At 39.5% G+C, this 26,194-nt stretch overlaps 1 protein-coding gene across 4 annotated transcripts; it reads left to right on the top strand.

The window, feature by feature from the left end:
* Positions 1-220: 220 nt before the first annotated feature.
* On the top strand, positions 221-25,127 carry cacng3b (calcium channel, voltage-dependent, gamma subunit 3b). Of its 4 annotated transcripts, none has more exons than XM_086155009.1 (6): positions 221-689; positions 801-890; positions 1,786-1,969; positions 16,866-16,949; positions 20,631-20,771; positions 21,779-25,127. In XM_086155009.1, exons 3-6 carry the CDS (start codon positions 1,786-1,788, stop codon positions 22,291-22,293), a joined length of 924 nt encoding a protein of 307 aa, XP_086011135.1. In that variant the 5' UTR covers positions 221-689; positions 801-890; the 3' UTR covers positions 22,294-25,127. The 4 variants fall into 4 exon arrangements, with proteins under 4 accessions (XP_086011135.1, XP_086011134.1, XP_086011136.1 ...); XM_086155008.1 differs by having other exon boundaries at positions 801-1,348; XM_086155010.1 differs by lacking the exons at positions 221-689; positions 801-890 and adding an exon at positions 1,473-1,716.
* Positions 25,128-26,194: the final 1,067 nt, after the last annotated feature.

The following is a 26,194-nucleotide window of genomic DNA, read 5'->3' as shown; positions in this document are numbered from 1 at the left end:
AGACATCTGTCATTTCTACTATTCTGTTCGTTGCTCTTTGAATAGACAAAACAGATGGGTTCAAAACAATAAATCTCTCCGCTTCCCCCCCCCCCGTCTCCTCTCTCTCTCTCTCTCTCTCCTCTTTCTCTCTCTCTCTCTCTCCTCTTTCTCTCTCTCTCGGATGCAGGTGCTGCGGATACAGGAAGAAAGAGGGGAAGAAAACGAAGGTTACCGCCCGTCGAAATCCAGACCAGAGACGAGGCGGGAGATAACAGCCGATAAACTCAGTATAGAACGTTACAGCCCGTCTCAATTCATAGATTAAAAACACAATACCATAGGTCAAATGCAACACATAATGATTTTTACTGATTTGCGGCGGTTGTGGGCGGGACGTAAGCCGTGACTGTATATGACGACTTATTGCTAGGCAGCTGCCCAATCCGAGCCAAGCGGTGTTGCCTCCGGGGGAGATGGAGAAGACGCGCGGTTAGATTTAGTTTATGTTGGTTGGACCAAGAGGTTCAGGAGGTGGAAGATGAAAAAGAAAGAGGACAAGGAGCAAGCGACAGATTTTCGTTTTTATTTTTTGTCTGTTTTTATCACTTGTATCAAGACGCACGTTTCTCGTGAGCAATCCAAGGCGTGTAGCAGTCTCCCAGTCTCCATGAGCTGGAAATTCTAGGTCAAGGACCTCCAAACGCCTGGTAGCATTTTCCCGTCTTATTCAGTGCCTGTTTTTAGCTTGGCTATTGAAATAATCGATTATGTATATTTACATACCATCGGCAGTAATTGTTTTTTTCTTATACGAGCAGCAGCATGTTTCGACGTGTGGTTCATCCGTAAACGGAGGGAGATCATGCCTGTGAGTCAACAGCTGGGACGGAAACACACGACGGATCTCGGTCAGCATCCCCTCTCTTCATTCAAGGAATACTCTGTTTATTATACAGTACTCAATTCATCCAGTAATTTGACGGGGAATTGAAAAAACGTGTAAATCTGCTGTGGCCCAACATCCCGACGTTGCCTTCTGCGAGATTGTCGAATAAGGACGTATCTCTGGTGAAGAAAATAAAATTTTTGTAGCGCTTAAAAGATGAATTCCGCTCACAATTAATCGCTGCCAATTGTTATGAGCTATTTTGGGTAAGCGATAGCTTAAGTTGAGCGAATATGACTTTGGAAGGAGATTTATAGGGGAAAGGGGGGGAGGAGGAGAAGACTGGTGAATAACGCATCTGCGACGCCCTCCTTAGCTCCGGACACATAGTACTGAATAACGGGAGGACACTCGGTGTGGCATCGCCGTCATCCAGTTGCCTTATTGAAGACAGTATCATCTAGTCGGGGACAACCGGGGGTAATTAAAGCCTCTGTGTGTATATATATCTATATATATTTATATATATATAGATATATATCTATATATATATATATGTATACATGTGTGGGTGGGTGTGGAGGGATTAGCGGTGGCATTGTGCTTGAAATCGGTCGTTGATACGAGTGAAAGTGACGTGCCGACCTCCCAACTCTTTGCCATTTGCGTCAATCCTCTTGCCAACTTAATGGACAGGACTGCCAAATACTCCATTTTTCAACCCCTTCTTCAAGAATTACCGCAGTATTTGTTTTTATTATTTATTCGAGCTCAGGTCTGGTCAATTCACCCAGTCACTCTCCAAATGTCGCGGGACGTATAGAAAATAAAGCGTCAATCCAAAAGAGGTGGGAAAAACGATTGAAACAAACAGGACCCCCTGTATGAGGATGTTGATGTGTGACCACGGTGTCCAGATGCTCGTTACAACGGTGGGCGCGTTCGCCGCCTTCAGCCTCATGACAATCGCTGTTGGTACCGACTACTGGCTATACTCACGAGGGGTCTGCCGTGTGAAGAGCCGCGGCGACAACGACACAAGCCGCAAGAACGAGGAGGTGATGACGCACTCGGGCCTCTGGCGAACCTGCTGTCTAGAAGGTACGTGATCAGCCTATCTACATTTGTGTGTGCGTGCGCGCGCGCACGGGGGTGGGGGCTCGTCAGCGTCCAATCAATGTTTTTCTTAAGAAACCGCCTCCATACATTCACATTAGTTTTTTTTTGCTTGTTGCTGTGCTGAAGACACTTTCTGTACTAGTAAAGAAGTAGCAGGCAACAAAAACAGCATACAAACGCACACAGTGCCATTACCTGGCCGCTAACAATGTGCTGTTGACACTGCAAATTGTTGTGAGGCCATCGTATTCCAGTCATAGTCATAGTTAAATCCGGGCTTGACAATGTCAATGTTCTTCACTGTTAGAATCTGAATCTCGAGTTTGGGGAAAAATGTATGTTAGAATGGGAATCTTGAGTTTTTGGAAGAATGTACACTGTCAAAAAGCAAATTTTTGATATTAATTTCCCAGTTTGTGTACAGAATCTGTGGTGCTTTGGTTTGCGTTTCTGTCTCATAGCAAGAACCATGGTTGGATTCTCACAGGGAGCCTTTCTGTATGGAGTTTGCATGCTCTCCCCGTGTCTGTGACAGTTTCCTCCAGGTTCTCAAACTAGCTGATTCACCAACTCTGTGAGGGACCTCACCTCGTCCTCCAGGTTTTCAAAGTCAGACATGTTGAGGAGAGATCTGGCATACTTGAGTACGATGGATGGAGTGCTTGAGTATGACAGATGGGATACTTGAGTGCAACGGGTAATGAGTCCTCCTAAATGCAACCACTGTTCTTCTCATCCTGCTATAACTCGCTACTAACCACTTCCAAACAAAAAGAGAGCAGAAAAACAGCAGCACAGAAAATAAAATAATTAGACATACAGCCTCCAACCCTGTTCGCAGTGCCAAAAATGTAGCCCACCTAAAGGCCACTAGCAGTACTACACAGGTTGAGTTATTCAACAGAATGAATGAAGAAAGGTAGGAAGCATATGTGCAGAAATAAGTCAGTTTTATTAAGTTATAATTCAGGTAAAATTGTGCATTCATATGTTGATTTCCTATTAAAAACAGCAATGGAGATAACGAGGATGGAGAAACTAACAAGTAAGCAAAATAAGTGTCACTGGTCAGCTGTGGCTGTGACACTCCAGAAAAAATGCTAAATATTACCCTACATGCCAACCATGAACAAGCAGCCTTTTTGGTAATTCAATACACACAAAACATAGCCAGATAACAATGGCAAGTGTTATTCACTACACAGCCACAGCATGGACCAAACTAAATGTAGAAATAAGAAGACAGAAAAATGGTGGTTTCACAATATAGTTCCTAATCGCCTGCCAATTAACACATACTACCATCACTAGGCTGAGGCCTTTGAGTATTATAAGCTCAAAATAATGGCGGGAAAAACACACTGTTTACACTAACTGTCTTGACTTTGTAGTTCGCCTTAGCTCTCTGTCCAGGTCAGCGTGAGGAAATGGTTAGTAACCTCTGTAAAGTTCAGTCCCTCAGGAGAGTTGTTATAAAGTGATGTTTTCCCTGTTTCACGTTCAACTGTATTTGAGTTGCTAAAATCGAAGAAGCGAACTATCTTGGCATACTGTTTTCTCACCGTCAGCACAGCTAAGTTGTACAGGAGCTAGCTTTTCCGCATTTTTCCGCATCAACAATGTTTTTGTTTTTTTAAAAGGAATCCTGTGCTGTGAGCTACTGGTGTCACGTCATGTCACATAACCATAAGGCTACCTAAAAATTAAAGGGCCAGCGTTTCCCGTTACATAGATATAATCATTTATTTTACAGAATTTTGCAAATTGTACCCTTGGTAAGAGACTGTGAAGTAAGCTGCACTCTACAGTTATGTAATGAATATATCATAAGGTTGAATGGTCAGGGGAAGCTGTGTTAACCTAGGCCATATTTTTGATCCCCTCCCAGGCTGAGCGGAGGTCGCCTAGTGCAAAGGTTCGCTCCACTTTTTTCTTATAACTCAGATTGACAGTTCCTATGGCTTGTTTGACCTCCCTATTTACCTCCATCCTCTCAGCCTCAGAGCAGGTTAAGAATATTATTTTTTTCTTATTTAGAATCTTCTTAAGTTCTTTAGTCACCCAATGTTTGTTGTTTGCAAACATGGCCTTTTTGTGGGGATGACACTGTCTATGCAGAAGGAGATGTACAATGAGACAGTCTCCACCTGCTTGTAGATATCTTCGGATGCTGATTTAAGACTAGCCAATTCCGTGGATTCAAAGCATCCCTGAGGCCTATCAATGCTGTCTGGCGTCCACTGTTTGATCGTCTTTGTTACTCCACCTGTGCTCTTTCGCAAGGTGCATAGGCAGGGGCAAGCAGGATGGAGTGGTGGACAACAGAGGCAAGGGGGTGGGGGGCAGCTTTGTAGGCATCAGGGACCGATACAAAACATTTGTCCAGTATATTCACCAGACGGGTTTTATCGTCAACATACTGCTAGAACCCTTTAAGAACTTTGTCCAGTGAGCAGTGATTGAAATCACCCATGATGTATTTGGGGGCATCAGGGGAGATCTACTCAAATATATCAAGTGTGGATCTGATATGCTCTGAGGCTGAGGCTGCTTTGGCTTTAGGGTGGATGTATACCAAGATCAGGAAAAATTGTGGGAATTCTCTAGGGAAATAGAAGGGTACAGGCAGACCACTAGGAGCTCAATGCCTGAGTTGTAAAGTATCTCCCTGGCAACCACGTCTTACACTACTTGGGGTTAACGTTGAGGCAGACCCCCCCCCATGATGTTTCCCTGTACTAACAGCGTCCCTCTCGAGCCTTATGGAATGACCGAAACAATGTATGTGCATTGAATTATCATTGTTGTTCTTATTGTGAAGCCATGTTTTTTCTGAATGCACGGATAGAGGCATTCTGGTACTCATGCACGGGGTTCACATTGGCCTGGAGTTCGTCCGTCTTCCCATGGAGTGAGCCCACACTGGCTAATATGACCGAGGGGAGCACTCTGTATTTACCTCTCTCCGGACTCTGAAGCCGCCCAATTTCTTTCCCCTCCTGGTCCTTTTTTTGTTGAGCGGGGATATCACGGAGGGTTGGGAGTTTATGGAATCCTGGCATGGGGTGCGCAAAATCTCTTTCAGGAGGTCCAGAACCGCAGCGTTGTGTGAGTGGTAGGAGAGCTGGAGCAGCTGTTCCCTGGAGTAAGCAATCCTCTGTCCACTTAATCTTTCGGTGGAAGGGTACCAGAGATCAGGCGGATACCAGGCAAGATATATACGAATGCGAATATATTGGTAGAAGGTCAAAACTGCTGGGGTTTAAACTGCTAGGCAGGAGGTCTAGAGGAAGAACAAAAAAGATTTATGGATGTAGTGAAAGAGGACATGAAGTTAGTTTGAGAAGAGAATAGGGTTAGATGGATGAGGTTGATTTGCTGTGGGGACCTCTGACAAGAAAAGCTTAAAGCCCAAAAGAAGAAAAAAAATTGAATTTGGTGACATGCAGTGCACGCCAGTCATGTATTTACTTAATGTAATGTTTTTTACTGTTTCCATTAACAAGATTTGCATTAATGAGGGATAGAAGATATTAAAGACATTATCTAATAATGCTCTTAGCATCGGCTGATATGGTATGCCTTACATGTTGTATATTGCTATAATGCAGCCACCCGATTCCCAGTTATGAAGATTTGCATCTGTTTTTTTTAATGTGCTGCTGCTAATATGCAAAGACACAAAACCAAGTGAAATGACAGAAAGGGGCATATTTTGCAAATAGAAATCAAAGGTGGGGCTCAAAAATACATTGGGTATTGTCAAGTATACTCAAAATGTAAACGTTCCCGGAGTGCTGTGCCAATTCCAACTCTGTATTTAAACCCTCATCATAAGTCCGAAAGCTTTAGAGATTTGCAATTCTTGATTCTCTTCTGTTAAAATTATGTACCATTGTCATCTCCATTGACAGGCCATTTTATGATCATCAGTTCCACTCAACTTCTGTGAATGTCTACGTGAGAGTACATGAATGATAAAGATGAGATTTTCTCCACATGCTGTGAGTGTTTTCATACTAACCAGCGTACTGGTAATAATCTCCCCTTTGATAAATGGGCATAAAAAGCCAGGAAAATTAAAAGATGACCAGCACTGGGTACACAACTGAAAGGCCATGCATTTGACTGAGTTTACACCTATTTGACAGTTGATTATCTGGGACTCAAATCGAAGTACAACAGGGGATAGATCAAAGAATGGTGTATTATACAGTAACAGGGTCACAAAATATAATTTGATATTAATATCACCCTCTGAGATGAGAGGTGAACCGTCCAGAAAGGAAATCAGGATCTTATAACAAGTTTTTAGAGAGCAAGGGCCTGGATGACTGAGAACCTTCACAAGCTTTTATAGCCATATTTCATTGTTTTTATTATTGTTTGTATAGTATGTTACAATTCTTGAAAAAAAAATGAAAAAAAATGTTGAAATGTGCAATGGTAAAATGGAAAATTAAGAAAATTTGTATTTTTTTTGCAATTAGAAAGTTTTTTGCAAAAAAAATGGATTTGGGTGTTCAAGAATAAACAAATCGAGAAAAGTAGGAAAACAAGAAAAAAGTTGTGATGTCTAGTAGAACCTATCCAGTTATCTTTTGTAGTTCCTACAGAGGAGACAGTCTTTTTTTGTTTGTTTTGTTTTTCGCAGTGTCACATATTAATAATAATGGTCAGGGAAAATATAAGCATTTCAACAGTTTCACATTATATATAATAATATTGAAACAAACCTGTTGCACCCAAATAGAAATCAAATGGAAAAAGGATAAATTAGAAATGCACCCAAATATATCAAACTAAAGGCTCTGCATCAAGAAATTTAGGAAAAACCCAGGGGCCAGATTGTTGGCACAGAAGAACATGTTTCCTTTCACAAGTAATGCCACATTACTACAGTGTGCTAGGTGTGTGCATGTGTGTGTGTGAGAGAGAGAAAACAAAGAGAGAGAGATAGAGAAGATGGATCAAGGACAATCAGCTGGGACTTTACGACCAGCGTTTCAACTGCCATGTTTGTTTGTCTCCTTTTTAACCTTGTTTTTCGGCACTACGTTTTATTTTCTATTTTTCTCTGCTCAGTTTGCATGACTCATTACTCCAATGTAATTTCAAAAGAAACACAATTCAGATACAGCCTATTTCTTGAAAATTTTCTGTGTTTTTAACCATAATATAGCCTAGATTTCCAGGTAACATATGAAAAATATTGGAGGACAGATTTCAAGAAACAAAAAAAGGTAAATTATAGAAGGAGGACAGCAGAGATAGCACTCAGACTAAATTAAAAGAGGAAAGAAAAGGAGAGAATGAGCAGTGGGTGGGTGAGGACCCTGGGCTCCCGAAGGCTGTCCTGGTTGACACGCCTTTGCAACATTGCGTGGACGGCTGGGGCAGTAGTTCTGCCCCAACCGTCACTATTGGGATCACTATTGGGTGACCAACACAGTATCAATACAGTGCTGACACAGTTTGTGTAGTGTGTCAATACACTCCTTGAGGTATCATCGTCCCATCACTAGGCAGTACTGCTGAGCAGGCAAGCCGGGGGGTGATCCCCTTCTTTAACAAAGGGGAATCGTAGGGTGTGCTCCACTATCAGGGGATCACACTCCTTAGCCTCCCTGGAACGGTCTACTTGGTTTTGTTGAGATGTTACAGCTCAGAGGTCTGCGCCCGCAACATCCCCCCGCCCATTCCATAGAGTTTTGCTGACGATGCGGGCACATCTGCTCAAGTGAAATATGGCCTGGAGCATTAGCAAGGAGTGGAGAGGAGCAACACTGCATACCTGTCTTCAGTACCACAATCACCACCACATTGCTGATAAGCCGGCTCAGCAATCCTCTCCTTCACTAGATCTTGCTATGGTATTTTTGGGGACGAGTCTCTACGTTGGGCCGTCATACCTAGTCCTCTTGCTTTTTGTTGTTGTCCATCTCCCATATTAAATGCCTCCCTTGGCATTTAAGTACCTCTCATCTGCTGTATGGCTGTGTTAGGGTCCAAAGACAACACTAACAAGGACAGAAAGTAAGTCAGGTTCATTTCCGGTGCTGGTTGAACTCTGCCAGGGCTGCCTCTTGTCAATGATTCCACTCATAACCTTTATGGACAGAATTTATCAGTGCAGCCAGGGTTGCGAATGGATCCTGTTTGATGGCCTCAGGATTTTTTGCAGATGACGTGGTTCTGTTGGCTTAATCAGTCCAAGTGGATATGGTAATATGTGGGATACCCCCTCTGGGTCACTACTATGATTTCCTGGCCCAAGTGGGGAAGTTCAAGAGTGAGGGAAGGATGGAGTGGGAATCAACTGGCAGAGACGGCAGTGGTGCAGATTTAAGAAACACAGGACGAGATGAAATAATCCTTTATGTGCCAACGCACAAGAAATTACTATAGAGGTGACACAGGAGTTTCACTCAAGTGTTCAAGTGTGCACCCCCCCTCCCCTTCATCAGCGATTTGTCTATTTAAGCCCACGATGCCTCCAGAGGGCTCAGCAGTGACCTCAGGCATCCCTGAAGCAACCCCCTCTGTGTATTCCCCTCAACACACCTTACGTCTTCTGGAGGCCCAGCAGGTGTCCTTCTGCTTCAGCCAAAGCCATGGACTCCTCTCAGCTGCCTCTGACAAAGCTTTGATGGCATGACGCAGGCTTTGTCCTCCTACGTCCTAGACTCCTACGTCCCTGAGCAGTTTGGCAATAGATGACACTATGAATTCTGTACCCTACTTCTACAGGGCGGACTTCAACCATCCAGCCATGTTGTTGTGCTTCCGCAGCAAGGTCGGCATACCTTAGGTGCTTCCTTTCATATGCCTTTCATATGCCTCCTCAATGGAATCTTCCAAGGGAACGGCAAGTTCAATTATGAAGACCCTTCTTGGCAGATGGGGACCAGAGTACCAGGTCAGGTCAGGTCTTAGGGTGGTAGTAGCAATCTGAAGGAATATGAGGCATTGACCAACATCTGTCAGCATTTTCCATTCACAGGCTGTGCAAAGCTGGCAAAACTCTGTCGTGGTTGAGCTCTTGTTTCCCTTTGCCCCCTCATGCATAAATGTGACTGCTAGCAGGGGCCTGAATCCTGGTGGTGCCTTATTGTTGCCTATGATTCACCTGTGCTCCAGGGTGACAGCAACCTGCTCTTCCTCTTTGAGAGGGGTCAGGTGAGGTGGCTCAGGCATCTGGTTAGGATGCATCCTAGACGCCTTCCCGGTGAGCTGTTCCTTGCAGGACCAACCGGGAGGAGGTCCCAAGGAAGACCAAAGACATGCTGTAGAGACTAGGTGTCTCGGCTGGCCTGGGACAATTGGTATCCTCCAAAAAGAGCTAGACCAAGTGGTTGCTCCGCTTTCATTTTTACAAAATGGTCCATGGTAATTATATGATGTTGCTTAATGGGAACTTGTGTATTTATATGACCAGATGCAAGGGCTCCAAGGCTATGCGGTTGGAGTACCTAACAAGACAAGCAAGAGGCATGGTACACCCTGGACTGGCTGTCAGTCCATCACAGGGCCACAAAAAAATCCTATAATCATTCATTCCTTCAAATGTCTTGGCACTTTAGGGTCTCTAATAAACCTGCATCTTTTGAGGGAACCCACACATACAACCTGCTGCACATATGTGATTTCATTATTTGTTAAAGCTACTTTTTCCTAATCTCCTTTAGCTCTGTCAAGTAATCAATTGACTCCTCAAGAAAAGTTATTAGAGGAATTTGAAAAATAAAAAAATATTTTTTCATCAGAATCCGCAACTATTCAATATTTTGCCAGTGATCACTGGTGTTGACATGAATCCTGCCTGTGTGGCAGCAGTGGTTGACGCTTCTGTCACACCGCAAGAAGGACCCTGGTTCTATTCCCACTGGGTGGCCTTTCTGTGAGGACTCTGCATGTTCTCCCTGTGTCCGTGTGGGTTTCCTCCCACAGTCCAAAAACATGCAGCAGGTTAATTGGAAAAATTGCCCAGATCTGCAAATGAGTGAATAGCTGTCTGTCTGTATATGTGCGATCCAGGGTGTACCCTGCCTCTCACCCAATGACAGCTTGGACAAGTTGTGGGATAAGCGCTAGTCAATGAATTAAAAAATGAATGAGCAGTTTCTGTGTAGTATTATTATCAAGGAAATTTAACATTCAGGAAAAGAAATTTGTGTAAGAGTAGCCCATATTACCCTTAGACAATAGAACAACATTTGGTACATTACATTACATTATATTACATTACATTACATTTGGCAGACGCTTTTATCCAAAGCGACTTACAATAGAGGACATAGGGACTGCAACTACACTTGCAAATACATGGTACCAGTACCAGTTGAGTACTGGGTAGTATTTTTATATTTGGGTGGTATTCATTCACAACTCATTATTTCAGCCCCATCTTAGGTTGTCAATTGGTAGTTGTCCAAAACTAAACTTTTTTAATGTTAAATGATATGATTTTTCAGAATCTTCCTGGGCAGTTGGTTCAATATGCCTGAAACCTCTTTGTATGCAGAATACAAAGGCTTAATAGAAGCTTTATTACTCTAAACAAATTTAGAGCAAGTATTTCAATAAACAAATAAAAATACTACTATGCAATACCAACATCATTTAAATTGTAGTCCAAACAGGAAGTATTACATGTCCTCAAAACGACATCCGTTAATACTTATATAGAATAGACTTGTTGACCCTCCAACCCCTCAGCCTCCAGTCTTTTTTCACAGGCTTTGGCAGTACTCATGCTCTAGATGGTGCTCTTGCAACTAGTGTGTTCATGTGGTGCAAACTAATGTTGACAATTATTTAGGTCAAATTTGATGACACAATTACGTTTCTCAACATCGCTTGGGTCAACTAAAGACGATTGTTAACAAATAGGATGGCCTCTGCATTTGGCATTTATTAAAAGAAAGGACGCGTTTTTCAATGTACTTCTTGAAAAGAAATCATTACCTTAAAAGATTCCTGCCAAAGCAACTTTGATTTAATTTTTTGCACCAAAGAACTAAGGTTTTCTCTCAAAATAAAACTGTCTGTTCTAAAAAATAACAGGAAAATTGTTTCAATTCAAATTTTAAAACTTTTAGAACAGCAAAAGGAAAAAAGTCACTAGATTCCTTTTGCTGTGCTCTAAAATACAAAGCAGACCCTAGATGCACCTAGACCTGACCCACCTTCGTGTTTGTGAAGCAAAAGTCCCTGAGGTGTGCTATTATAGTCTTTGAGCATTTATAAAAAAAAATGCGCACATGTATGTGTGTGCATGTGTGTATACATATACATATACATACACATATACATATACATATACATATATATACACATATACATATACATATACATATACATGTACATATACAGTGTCTATCATAAGTATTCACCCCCTTGGATGTTTTACCCTTTTAGTGCTTTCATAAATCAATTATGGTCAATTAAATTTGGCAAAAAAATATTGGAAAAAAAAATTTAATGTCAAAGTGAAAACAGATTTCTTCAAATTTATGTCAACAAAATAAAAAAATGTAAGGGAATATAATTGTTTGCATAATTAATCGCCCCCTTTTTAAGTTAATACATGAAGACAGAAGAACACTCCAAGCAACTCAGGGAAAGGGTGATTGAGATGTACAATTCAGGGGATGGATCCAAAAAAATTTCCAAGGCATTGAACATCCCCCGGAGTTCAGTGAAATCCATTATCAAGAAATGGAATGAATATGGCACTTGTGTGAATCTGCTTGGATCAGGCCTTCCTCGTAAACTAAGTGACTGTGCAAGTAGGAGACTAGTGAGAGAAGTAACCAAGACCCCTACGACTACTCTGAAGGAGTTACAAGTTTCAGCGGCTGAGATGGGAGAGACTGTGCATATAGTAACTGCTGCCCGGGTTCTTCATCGGTCTGAGCTTTATAGGAGAGAGGCAATGAGAAGGCCACTGTTGAAGAAAAGTAATTTAGATCTTGACTAGAGTTTGACAAAAAGCACGTGGAAGACTCCAGGGCCAAGTGGAAGAAGATTCTTTGGTCTGATGAGACCAAAATTGAGCTTTTTGGCTATCAGACAAGACATCATGTTTGGCAGAAACCAAACACTGCACATCACCAAAAACACACCATCCCCACTGTTAAGCATGGTGGTGGTAGCATCATGCTGTGCAGATGTTTCTCAGCGGCCAGACCTGGAAGACTTGTAAAGATAGAGGGCAGAGTGAATGCTAGAGAATACACTGAAATTCTGGGGGACAATCTTATTCAGTCTGCAAGAGAACTACGGCTTGGGAGAAGATTTATTTTCCAGCAAGACAACGATCTGAAGCATAATGCAAAAGCTACACAGGAATGGTTAAAAATGAACCAGGTAAATGTTCTGGAGTGGCCGAGTCAAAGCCCAGACTTCAATCCTATAGAGAATTTATGCCTGGACTTAAAAAGGGCTGTTCATGCCCGATACCTACACGACCTGACAGTGCTTGAGGACTTTTGCAAGGAAGAATGGAGCAAAATTGCTGTGGGCAGATGTACAAGACTTATCGAGACTTATCAACACAGACTCACTGCTGTGATTGCATCCAAAGGTGCATCTACAAAATATTGACTGGAAGGGGGTGATTGATTAAGAAAATTATATTTCTTTATATATTTTTATTTAATTGACATTACTTTGTAGAAATCTCTTTTCACTTAGACATCAAAGAGTTTTTTCCAATATTTTTTTTTGTTAAGGAAGCCAAATTTTATTGACCATGATTGATTTATGAAAGCACTAAAAGGGTAAAACATCCAAGGGGGTGAATACTTATGATAGACACTGTAGATATACATATACATATACATATACATATACATATACATATACATATACATAAGCATCTGCTTCAACGGCAAAGAAAAATCACCATACATCACAGTATGAGTGGCATGGTTGCACAGTAATTAGTCCCCGGTTTGATCATTGTTAATTTGTTAATTGAAGACCCCAAATTGCCCAAATGTTTGAGTGAAAGTGTTAATTGTTGTATGTTTCTATGTGTCCCAGGGATTGACTCAAACCAGCCCAGTGTTCCCTCGACTCTTCCCCAAAGACAGCTGGGATACACTCCAACCCTCAGTGCGACAGTAACTGCAGGATATGTGGCGTAGATAATGAATGAATTAATTCATCTTGGCATAGTGCTCATACATCTTGTTGTAACTATATTCACTATTCACAAAATCACTATATTTTGGTCAAACTAAAAAGTGTAATGCCCCTGTGTTAGATATGATGAAGTTGGGACAGAGGTTTGCTTTTCATAGCTATTCACATTCTTGTTATATCTAATGTATTTCTGTTTTTGAAAAAAAGAGGAAAGTATGATTCCCAGAATTAATTTGTTCGATTGTACATTCACCTCAAATTGTGGAATTGAAAAAAATCTTTGCTTCAGAAGAAAATACTTTCACAACTAAAGAGCATCTCAGTTACAACACATGTCCGGTGTCCTGAATTGTTATTGGACAGGTTTATTTACAGTCAGTCAACCTCATGCTTGAAAATTATACTTTGTAGATAAAATTGTTTTTGTTGAATGAGAGGAACATGAAAAGATGACATCTTTGGGAAGGGGATTTTCCTGTGTATATTATAAAAATGACCCTTAATAATTGATGCTAGTGGCCTGCTCATTATGTGACATTTTTAGGTTTTGATTGCAGTAAATAGATTGTGAAAATCTTCCATCCCTACGAACCTAATGTATGACAAAAGAACCTTTTGCAGCAAAGCTTCATGGTAAGTATCAGATATGTCTAGACTGGAAAGACAAAACAATTTTTAAATAATAATCTGACTAACATTTGTCTTGTTAATTATCTGTCTCTCCCTTGGATCGGCTTTAGTGGTAACCTCTAGAAAAGCTAGTGGTTATGATTACAATTGTGTATCATTTCTTGGTACTGGAAATGTAAGAAGCCTTTATATCTTGAGGGCTTTTTGTTTTTACACTTCACTTGAATTTTATTTTTATGCACATTTTCTAATTGAGTTTAAATGGTCTTTCTCTGGTATTGCCCCCTCTTTCATTCAGTGTTAAGAGACAAACGAAAGCCATTGAGGAGACAATGTTCAATGACAAAAATAATGTATTTGAAATAACCATAGGAGAGGGTGTTAATTCAGGAGTAATACATTTACTTTACTTTAGTAAACTAACTCTAAAACCAGCATTGTTAGAAACTAGTCGGCAAGTAAAACTATGACACAATTTTGGAAAAAGCTACTTATGGGAAGCATTTTGGGGGTATGTAGTGTAAGGATACTTAGCACAACATTGAATTGCAATTTCAAAATCTATACAAGCTCTCCGAGAAGGCATGTGCCGTCAGATGTTGCCCACAGGTTGAGTCTGTTGTCTATGTTTTTTGTGGGGACAGTAATCTGTTTTACTATTGTTTGTCTGCTTATATATAACTGTGTGTGCAGCCATGCACATGCATTCGCACATGAGTAATATATTCAGTGAGGCTGTGCAAAAATGAAGAGGTTGTACAGATTATCGGGTACAGATGTGAATTTAAGTGCATTGTAAGCTATGAAAGGGTGCTGTCGAGATGATGCATTTTCCAAACTAATGGCTTGTGGGAAAAAGTTGTTACTATGTCTGGTAGTGATGGCAGATAGTCATCTGTACCTCCTTCCAAATGGGAGAAGGGAGAACAGGTTGTGACCCAGGTGTAATGGGTGAGCAGCAATGTTGACTGCCCGGTTCCTGACTCTAGAGTTCAGGACCTATGATCTCTCTGCCGTCACATGTATTTATGTGCCTTTTATCTAGTAAAGATTTTTTTTTAACTTTTATTGGATGTTCAATTTGAATCATAACTGAAATTAGGGACGTGGATAATGAAAATGTTGACAGCTGAAGTATTTGAGTCATACTACTAAAAGTGATAAATGCGGTGTGATATACATGCAAAAAAAAAGGAAAACTTGAACACAGTGGTGATGTTAGCACCATCACCCAAACCCAATAAGGTTCCTGGCTACATTTAACAGGCAAACTAAGAGGGGGCATTCTGTGTAGTTTGCATGTTCTCCTTGTATCTGCGTGGCCACTCTATGATTCTGGCTTCCACCAAGAATTTACAAGCATTCATTTAGCTAAGTAACAATTAAAAATTACCTTGGCAACTGGTGCAAGTATCTTATCAAGTGACAGCATGATACCCCACGTGTCTATGATCATTATCAGTATAGGTAATGAACAAATGAAAAGAAAAACAGTTTTTTTACGGTCATCTTTTCAGTTGCAAAATAAAACAGATTTAATATTTGATTATTTGATTATTTGTTACTAAAAGTCGCTTCTTTTATTTTAAGTCACTTTGGATAAAAGCATCTGCCAAATGACTGTAATGTAATGTAAGACAGTGAATGTGCCTAAATAAATACTACTTTGTTGACATAGTATGTCGTTTTGCGACTGTTATGATCTCGTTTAATGGCAATAGGTTAAAAAAAAGGGTAAAAGATCCATGTTACACTGCTGAGCAAAACAAACTTGTAATATTTGAATTTCAGTAGTGCATGTTACTAGATTACAGACTCAACAAGCCTATAATTTGATCCCTTTTCCCTAATGTTGCATCAGACATGAAGGTTTTGCACCCATGTTGAATGGAACAGTCAAGGGGTATAGGTGAGTAAACTCTCCACCAGGACATAGTCTTCAAATGAAACAGCCAGCTCCATCAGTAACTGGCTGAAGTAATTGCTCTCGATCCTTCTTAGTCACTGTTCACTAAGTCCTACCTGCCAGGGATGAACCCCGTTTCCATGTAGTGAAAACAGGGTTCATCCCTGTGTTCAACAATAGCTAATAGGAGTGAAAAGAATGTACAACCTTTAACTGTACAATGTTATTCTGGCAATCTGAATTTGAGTCTGTATTTGTTTTCCCTTCACAAAGTCAGGTATATTTTGTTTTCCAATTATTTGAGGACCAATGAAACACAGCCAGGGTACCTTCACATGGGAGTTTTCATGACATTAATGCAAGTTTGCCATTACATTGTGGAGAAGGGGGTTCTTTTGAGTTTTCCTAACTGCTAAGTGTTATAGAAGTTGGAAGTTGAGGATCATGTCTTGTTTCAACTCTAAGAATTGCTATAATATTAATTTGTGAAAGTTTGGATTAGTTGACATTATTCGGGGGGGGGGGGCATTTTAAGCATTATACAGACAAATGTCCACAGAGACACAACAACCAGACTGTCTGTGTTCTTCCTCACATATGGCAGGTAAACCATCAATGATATTTTGGTCCTCATATATGGATAAGACATAGAATACTTTAAGTCAACAACAAAAAATGCACACTTTGGCAGGTAAAAGCTCAAGGAGAAGGAGTTGTTGCAACAAACCACTTGAGCCCATCTCACCTTCTTGCATAGAAAATCAGTAATGAAATCATATTAAGATCATGTAACAAGATGATGATGTTGAGGATGATGTAACAACAAGCATTTATTACTTGGTAAATCATGAGGCTGAACGACAAAATTTCTGAGTTTGCATACATTCCAACACCACCTAGTTGATGGTGGCTTCTGTTCCTCAGCTTTTGGGTTGCCATTTGTTATAACCTTTCTGGGAAAACGGATTAAACTTTCAATCTAAACTATAACTTCCATTTTTTCAAAGATCCAAAAATGAGAAATAGTTTTCAAATCTCTTTTATAATTTAAAAGGATAATACAGTTCAATAAGGTTCTTATATAAAGTATGGCAAAGTAAAACTAATGACAAAAGTAATGGCTTTTTTTACTCAGTGAGCTGAAAGTGAAATGAATGATGTGCCCTGAATTATATTTTATTACTCCTACAGGAACATTTAGAGGCGTATGTAAGAAGATTGATCACTTTCCAGAGGATGCTGACTATGAAGCTGATGCTGCTGAATATCTGCTCCGTAAGTTAAACATGAATGGAAACACACAGCATTTAGATCAGTTTCTATACCTTAAACAGTACAGCAAAAATAGCGCAAATAAAAGTGTTTTACATAGTTTATGAGTATCTCTGTCTTGCTAATGTGCCTTGAGCTGAAATAAAACACTATCATCACAAATGCTATACAATGCTATACAATTAGTTTCCAATCAGTGAACTGGCACTTTAATCCAAACTGGGTAATATACATTCACTCATGTCACACTTCTATCCTCTTTCACTATACCTTTCCTTTTCACATAAACCTACCCCATGGTTTTCCTCAAGCCTGGCAATTCCAAAATCAACACCCTTACATACAGTATATACAACCCCCACCACCACCACCACCACCCCCCCTCCCCACAGGACCAAACCCCTTGTGTGGCCTCTGACCTTATCAACAAAACATCTAATACATAGTTACAGGTTTCAATCAGCATTAGGGAGTGCCATCTAACTCTAATAGACTGATTCCATCCATACTGGTCACCCCCAGAGAGATCCTCAACAACCTTACTCTCTGCTTCCTGTGTTTACTTCAGTGCCACTGTCTCTAAACCATACAACATGGTGGGTCTCACCACTGTCTTGTACACCTTTTCTTTTTGGGTGATTCTCTTATCACACATTACAACTGACACTTTTCGTCTCACATTCCAACCGGCTTGAGCCGGTTTCTTCACTTCTGTCGACACACTCCATTAATGTGGCCTGTTGACCCCAAGTACTTAAAATCCTCCACTTTCTTTATCTCCACTACCTGTAGCTTCACTGTTCCACCTCATTAATACACATTCTTAATGTGGTTAACGGTCATTCCTCCAGATTTTCCTCCACCTGTTCCCTGCTCTCATTGCAAACCTGTCCTTGGAGATCCCTGTCCAGCCTCATCTTTCAGCATGTCCATCACCACTGCTATTAAGAAGGGGCTTGAGCGGACCCCTGATGTAGTTTCACCTCCACCTTTAACCTCAGTCACTCCTGCAGCAGACCTACCCACAGCTTGCTTGCAGGTCCTGCACTAGTCTAACATACAGTGGGGCAAAAAAGTATTAGGTCAGCCACCGATTGTGCAAGTTCTCCCACGTAAAAAGATGAGAGGCCTATAATTTTCATCATAGGTACACTTCAACTATGAGAGACAGAATGAGAAATGTTTTTTTCAGAAAATCCTAAGTCTTTACAAGGTTTTCACACAGTGTTACTGGTATTTTGGCCCATTCCTCCATGCAGATCTCCTCAAGAACAGTGATGTTTTGGGGCTGTCACTGGGGAAAATGGACTTTCAACTCCCTCCAAAGATTTTCTATGGGGTTGAGACTTCAATTTCAATTTCTATGACTTCCTCCTTCCCTTCTCCGACCCACAGTAGCCTTATATCCAGTAGTGTCCTAGCACCTACAATTAGCAGAATTAAGTTAATTGATAAGTCCTATTGTAATTTTTCATAGATAGTAAAAAGTGCCAGAGGAAATTATATCTTAAAGACTGCCAGTCTCTATGGTTATGTGCAGGTCATGCCTTGTGATTACAGATGACATTGTGATCTGTAGAACAAGGAATAAGTTGAAGAACAGGTTGCTCTGGAAAGGAGAGGAATGAAAGTTAGTTGCAGCAAGACAGAATATATGTGTGTGAATGAGAGGAAAATGAAAAAGCTTTTCTTCTAATGCATTTCAATTTTCAGATTCCACATTGCTAATTGAAATTTGATATAAATGTGTCTATTTTGAAAATTTAATCTTAAATCAAAATACGCTGTCACATTCTGAAATTGAAAAAGCATTCTGCTAATCCATTTTGATTGGAATTATGATACCTATTTGCTTCCATATCTTTGGGCGAAGGCTTGGTCACCCTAATTCATGCAAGTAACTTGTTGCCTTGCATTGTCCAGTGTTAGGGGTTTTTGAATCATTTATCAGCAGCAGTCTACTCTAAGATGAGTTTTGGAGTAACTGCAAAGGTTTTTTCAACATATAGGCATCTAATGCATTAGGAAATAGGATTTCGGAAACCTGACTGGGAATAAATCTCAAATGCCACCATTGCATTTACATTTTTATGTCTAATTTGCATTCCGGTGTAGCAGCATGGCACAGGGGTTCATGCTCGGAACCCAACATTCCTGATTCAATTCCTGGCATCTCCTACTCTGTCGAACCGTTGTTGGCCAAAAGACTGAACTCGTGGGACTGTTCAGTAGCTGACTTCTGCTCATGGTTCATCCGTGATGGGTTAAATGTAGTGGTCATATTATGCAGATGTTGTGCTCTCTGTATAACTGAATGTTTCCATAGAGGTAATTTTTTTTAATTGCCAAAGGGTACAAATAAAGTTTTTGGAATTTGAATATTTTCTTAATCTATAATGCCATAGCCTCACCTCACCTGAAACCATGAGCACTAACCCTGCCAACAACTGCAACAGTTTACAGAGAACGTTTTTACACAAAATAGTTTTCTTCTTATTGAAGAATTCTGTTTGAATTGTTTTCTTCACAAGGCTCTGTCTGGATCCTCAGTACCTTACCTTGGAAGACTTTACCAGGGGCTGATGCCCCTGACAACGCAGCTTACATAATCACTGGGACATGCAAATTCCTATCATGATAAGGTGATAATTCCAGGCAGAGATGTTAAAACCAAACCCTTAAAGTTAGGGTCTACAAAGGCCTTTAGTGCTTTGTTTTGTTTAACAAGTTCAGAGTGGAAAGCTGACACTGAAGGAGATATAGGAATAGGGAAATTAATCTGAGCCTTATTGTAATTTGAACTATTTGTATGGACAGACTTACTCACGTCTGTAATCTTATCTCAGACAAATTAATATCTATCCTTTTTGATGCTTATTAATGGAAGGTGAAAGGTTGTTTTGGGACTGCTTGGATAGAGTAGATGTATTTTTTTGCCCTCTTTTAATCTCAAATATGACAAAAATATTAGCAGTAATTGTGCTTCAGTACACAAACAGACTTCCCAAAGGACAATTAATCATACTACATACGTCAGAGCTGGCTAGCCAGTATGAAACTTACCTCTTGTCATCACTGGAGAAGTGTACAGTCCGATATCTGTAATTGGTCATAAGCGTTTTCTAGTCATGCGTATCATTTTGCATTCTTGTTGTGTTCAGAATTCAGAGGCTTTCCATATCTGTGCAGAGAAATAGTGAAGATATTGTTGCCAGATACACAGTCTCCTTTAGTAATTCAGTTGACTCATCTAAAACAGGAACTATGACAGCTAAAATCAAGTATTGCTCACACAAATAATTGAATAAATACAATTAATCTAAATCCCATCATCATGACTGCCTTTTATAAGACTGAAAAACTAAAGAGAACCAAACTGACAGTACATGTACTTCCTCACAGTTGATACCTTAATCTGAACAAATAACTGTAGGAATAATAGGGCTGTAAAATTGTGTGTGTGTGTGTGTGTGTGTGTGTGTGTGTGTGTGTGTGTGTGTGTGTGAGTGTGTTTTTAGCAAGACTGTTTATAGTAAGAAGGGACACTTGATTTTGACACGTTGTTTTTTTCCTTCAGAAAACCTTCACAATCCTTTCCTCAATCTAACATTATTTTTCAGGAGATTGCAAGTGATAACTTTTAACATCATAAAATATTCCTTTTGTCATGTTCGATTTGATCAGGTGCTGTACGTGCCTCCAGTATCTTCCCAATCATGAGTGTTGGTCTGCTATTCTTGGGAGGGCTCTGTGTGGCTGCAAGTGAGTTTTATCGGAGCCGACACAATGTCATCCTCAGTGCAGGAATCTTCTTTGTGTCTGCAGGTTAGTTCCCCAGTGCATTCATTCATTTTCACAAATTAGAAGATGTAAACAGTTACTCCTCCCTTTAAAGCTAAAGGGCAACAACCTCATTGCTACTATTTCTACTGTAAACTCAGGTGTATCTTGTTTTTACTTAAGTTTATTCAGCCTTTTCAGAAAAAAACACAATTAAACCTACTCTATTTTGGCTTGATTTTAAATTACAAAAACAGATCTTCATAGAATAAACTGAGGGATGTCAAAAATTTTTGGAAAAATAGAAATAAAATACAAATCTTCTATAGTTTTTGCTGTTTGAATTTTAGGAAATTATGATTCTCTTTTCTATTACAGCATAGCTGAAAATAATACCCAGACTAAAGCCTCGAGGCTCAAAATTTTCAACTGACATTAAGCAAGAATAATGCATGAGAAAGAGGCACATGAGTATAAATAAACACAGTATGTACATAATAGCAGACATGGTAGATACAATAGACATTGTATATACTAATGGATATAGACAATGTATAGCCATCTCCCATTACACCATCCAGATAAATTTGTTCTTATTCTTATTCTTATTCTTATTCTTATTCTTATTCTTATTCTTATTCTTATTTGGCAGGTGCTGTGATCCAGTGTGCACGAATGTAAACCAATAGTTACAATATGTCACAGGCACTCTCAATTGTGCACATGCCCAGAAAAACAAAATGGCTATGATTGCTTCCCACTTGGATATGTTGGATTCCACTGAATTTTGTTGTATATTACTGAAGCCAGAGTGCTAATTATGCATATTCTCTATTTACCAGGACACTGTATTAATATTTTATTTGAAACTAACAAATATAGATTAAAGGCTAACTTTGTGCACTGACGTATCAGTGTATCCAAATAACTGCCCCATCATCCATCTGCCCCTGTTATCTTTGTGATATTTCAGCTGCACTTTTTATTGTCTTTTGATATCACCTTGTTTAATTTTTTGATATATTTCTTTTTCTCTGTCTTTCCTATAACAGGCCTCAGTAACATTATTGGAATTATTGTCTACATCTCAGCCAACTCAGGCGACCCGGGCCAGAGCGACAGCAAGAAATCCTATTCATACGGCTGGTCCTTCTACTTTGGTGCCCTTTCATTTATCATGGCAGAAATGGTGGGAGTTCTAGCAGTGCACATGTTCATAGAGAAACACCGCAAATTACGAGCAAAGTCACACACTAAGCTTGTCAAGAAGTCTGCCATCAGTCTCATCCCCTCCTATCGTTATCGCTTCCGGCGTCGCTCCAGTGTAAATTCATCAGAGGGTCTCAGCCGTGACACCTCACCTGTGGGAAAAAGTGGCTACACAGGCCCTGCTGCTTCTGAGATGCCTATGTACACACTGAACCCACACGAGGCAGGTAAAGCTGGCATTAAACCAGGTGTGGGAGGCTTGGGCGGGCTTCTCAACTCAGAGAGGGAATTCCTACAGAGTAGTACCCTTACTAAAGACTATTGTAAAGACCCAAACCGCAGAACCACACCTGTGTGAATGGTGCTAGCTATAAAATTACTCAATCTGAGTATCAAATAGGAATTTTGGAAAGTATGAGTTCAAGCAAAGGTTGGGGGTTAAAGGAAACAGGGTTAAAGGGGTAGGCTGGGCTTAAAAGGATTTAATATGGTTCGAGTGTTTACTGTGAACTTTTAGCCTTTGAACTTTGAATCCTGAGCCCTGTGAAAGTCTCAGTGTATAGCAGTGGTCTAGGGCGAAATTATTTTCGCATTTCTACTGAACAACCTACTATCCATGTTATTCTTCCTACAATCCTATAAAAATGGTGGCACACTTCTTCAGTTTATGTTCACAAGTTGTATTGACATAAAGCGATGCAGTGAAAGAGGATTGAATCATGATTTAAGAAAAAATATTGTTGGCTGTTTGTAAGTATTACTAGCTTGATTTAAAGTAAACTATAAATACAGTAAGAGTGGTTTCTTACCTTTTGACCTCTGTCTTCCTCACTGTTTGGAATAGCAGCTCTGACGATAATACTGTGTGAACACCTCAGGATAGAGATGGATTCATTTTTAGTTCAGCTGAATTCAAATCTAAGGTAAAGTTTTGTCTGTATGTGGCAGCAAATGTAAAGCAAATATTTTCCTTGAGAAAGTAATCAAATGTTTTTTCCGCAAACCCTTATACCATTGAATTTATAAAGAGAGCAAATGTTGTTCAACATGAATTGCATATATGTGTGTGTGTGTGTGTGTGTGTGTGTGTGTGCGTGTGTGTGTGTGTGTGTGTGTGTGTGTGTGCGTGCGTGTGTGTGTGTGTGTGTATGTTTGTGTGTGTGTGTGCGTGTGTTTACATACATATATGACCGAAACACTTCGTTCATAATGGACTTAACTGCAAAATGGATTTGCCCTGCTTTAATTTGTTTCTAATTTACTTTTAAATCCATTGTCTTATCACAAGTTGGTTGATAGTTTTGAGGAAAGGGATAGACTGATTGCCAGTCAGTAGAAAACAAATAATATGTCAATGTAAATCACTGGTGATTCCTTTTATGTTATTTTTTTGTCAGAAATCTTAAATCATTTCACCTCAAACTCAAAGTAATGATGTTTGTCTGTTATAGTGTCTTTTCATTCATTTTTCATGTTTCACCATCAGCATTTTACTGTGTCGATCCAAATCTCACCACTGTCGTTCCCCCTCCACAAACCTTTTACCCTTTCTCCAATTCTTTAAGCATAGATTTGGGTTCCGTTATCTTTTGGGTGTTACTTTTACATCAACTGCATGTCCTGGAGGTTGTTGCTGTTGTATTTTGTTCAGGACCTGTGACAGGAGACCACTGAGCTGTGATGATTTTTAGGCAAACCTAAAAGGAAATTTAACAAAGATTGAAATTTTGTTTCACTACCTCTAATGATAGATGTTTCACATTATTTTGAAACCTTAATTTCTTATCTAAGTTGCATATGCTAAAATAAATACAGATAAATTGCACAGTTTGGCAAAAGGTAAACATCTTGTGTATCTTGTGTTTCTCATTTGTTAAAAATGTTGGAAAAAATTAAGAATTGTAAGAGAAAGTCACAAGTATGTTTCAAACTTTGCATTTTGCAGGTTGCCTTTTTTTGAATTATGTTTTTTTTTTCTCAGTTTAGATATGTGTCTGGCTATTCAAAAGTTAAAAAAAAACTGAGCCCCTGATTCTTGGCATTTTGATGTACACACATGAAAGGATGGCTGATGAGGCCTCTGAAGCAACACCCTATAATGCATTAACAGCCTTTTATATTAGCACCAGTTTCAGCTAAGTCTTTGAAATCACATTTCCATAGTATATATGGGGTGGATAATCATTAATAAAATTTTGGTCTCAAATGATCTGACAAATCTTGAATCCCACAAAATGATTGGTTGATAATTTCCTGAAGATGACAGTTAAGAGTGAGATGAGAAAATGCAATAGACATGAGAACCCACTTAATGGATTTAAAGCAGTTATTTTCTTTGTTGTTTTTTTCAGTTGTGTTAAATTGAGAAGGATGCAAAATAGCCATAAAGCATTGACTTGAATATGCAGCGCACCGATCTATGTTTTTTTTGTTTTATGGCAGCGTCAAAAGATGGTCGAATGGTTTGGGCCATCTTCTCATACTTGATTTACCATTAGAGAGTAAGTAGAAGTCAAAAAAGTCAAAACAAAAAAATCATACTGGATTTTGTATTGCTTTTTTAACTCCTCAATCGACCATTTGACTTGGATCAATCGTGAAAAAACATCAAGCTTATACCCTCACACCACTACTTTGAAAGTGATAACTCTCATTATAAAAGAATATGATAAAACTTAATCATGCTGTTTATTTTGTGGCACTACTGTTTTATCCAATGTATTTCCCACCGTTAAGGGAGCATAAATGCACATCCACTGTTGACTTGCTCTTCATGTCCTCCATATGGAAATAATAATTTCCCGTCAGAAGTTGTTATGGGCTGTAAAAGGGAAAAGCAAAGTTATCTACACAAGGGCTTTTAATTTTTAAAAGGACAGGAATACACAAGGGCTTTTTTTTCTTAGCATTGCAACAAGGTTATATGAGTTTTATGTAAATGTTGGAGGACAAAGTGAAGTACATTTTGAAAGCTGCTTTTGAAATAAAGGTAAATAAACAACAAACATGCAAAAGAGTCTAAGCAGTAGAAGCGCTGTACCAGGCTACATTAGCAACAGATTCTCCACAAAATGCCTTTTTTATTGTTTAAGGGTTGGACATGTAATGTTCTAATATTTCAGATCATTTGAGTAAAAGAGTACTGGCATGAGCACAAATATGGTACCAAGTATTCAAAATGACTTACCAAAACATTATTGATTATATTTGGTACCTAAGGTTACTTCAAAACTTTTATACATAAAGGCCTCTTGCTTTGCTTTAGCTCTAGGGTTTGCTAATCGTCTTTATCATAGACTATCCCTCTGGCTTTTCATTCAGTAATAGCTATGTAGCTAGCTACCGACACATTAGACCTCCCTGAGCTCCGATGTCTACTAAGACTTCAGAACTGCAACCCCAGAGCGTAGTCAGCAATGCCAAACCATGCATGTCTAAGTCATTCATTTCCAGTGCTATACATCCCTAACTCAGTTTCAAATGACACCCTGTTCTCTATTCTTTAAAGGGATATTAGACGCCTACATTTAAGACCCCTAAAAAGAGTTTGGACCTTGTAATTTGTCCAGTGTTAAATGATGTATACTTGAAGTTAGCACAGGGTGCTTTTTAAAATCACATGTCTATCTTAGCTTTTTCTTGTCACTGTATAGGTTTGATATTCTGAAATTTTAAGAAATAACTGTTATTCGTAAGTTAAAAATGCTCTATTCCAATGGTGCAGCTGTGCCAAGTATGACTTACTCTGGCGCAGCTAAAGTTGTTAGCTTCACCTATAAGTCTATGGGTCTCCAATTTCATTTTCTATTTTAATGTTAATTGTGAACTTGTGTTGTGATGAAATCTGATAGGAGGGCTGGCAGACAGTTGCAGACTACCAACAATGGACTTAAACCTGACTGCCTGTTTGTCACTACAACTGCTACACATGTAGAAGCACCACAGAAAGCGCAACAATATTGCTGAGGACTTATAATGACATGTTCTATCATGCAGTTCAAGTGAAAGTTTTCGGTACCTTTCAGGGAGTTCAGGGAGTGGTCGGAGAAAACAAAACAGCTGTCCAACTCCAATTTGTAATTTTTCGAAGAATTCGTAAAAGACGTGTTATGAATATATCATATATGTCTAATGCTTCAAAAGCAAGGCATAAATAATCATAAATTTTGATTTAATGTTTTTGAGCCCAAGATTCTTCTTGCTCATTTTGATTCGATAAGCAATGATGGAGAACATCAACATATCAAATACAAATTATA

The sequence above is a fragment of the Fistularia commersonii genome, chromosome 11, assembly GCF_037954325.1.
Source record: "Fistularia commersonii isolate RoL2024-O1a breed Wild chromosome 11, RoL_Fcom_v1.0, whole genome shotgun sequence".
NCBI classification, from domain to species: Eukaryota; Metazoa; Chordata; class Actinopteri; order Syngnathiformes; family Fistulariidae; genus Fistularia; species Fistularia commersonii.
Note: the sequence above shows the minus strand (reverse complement) of the source record. Positions and strands in the feature narration are given on the sequence as shown.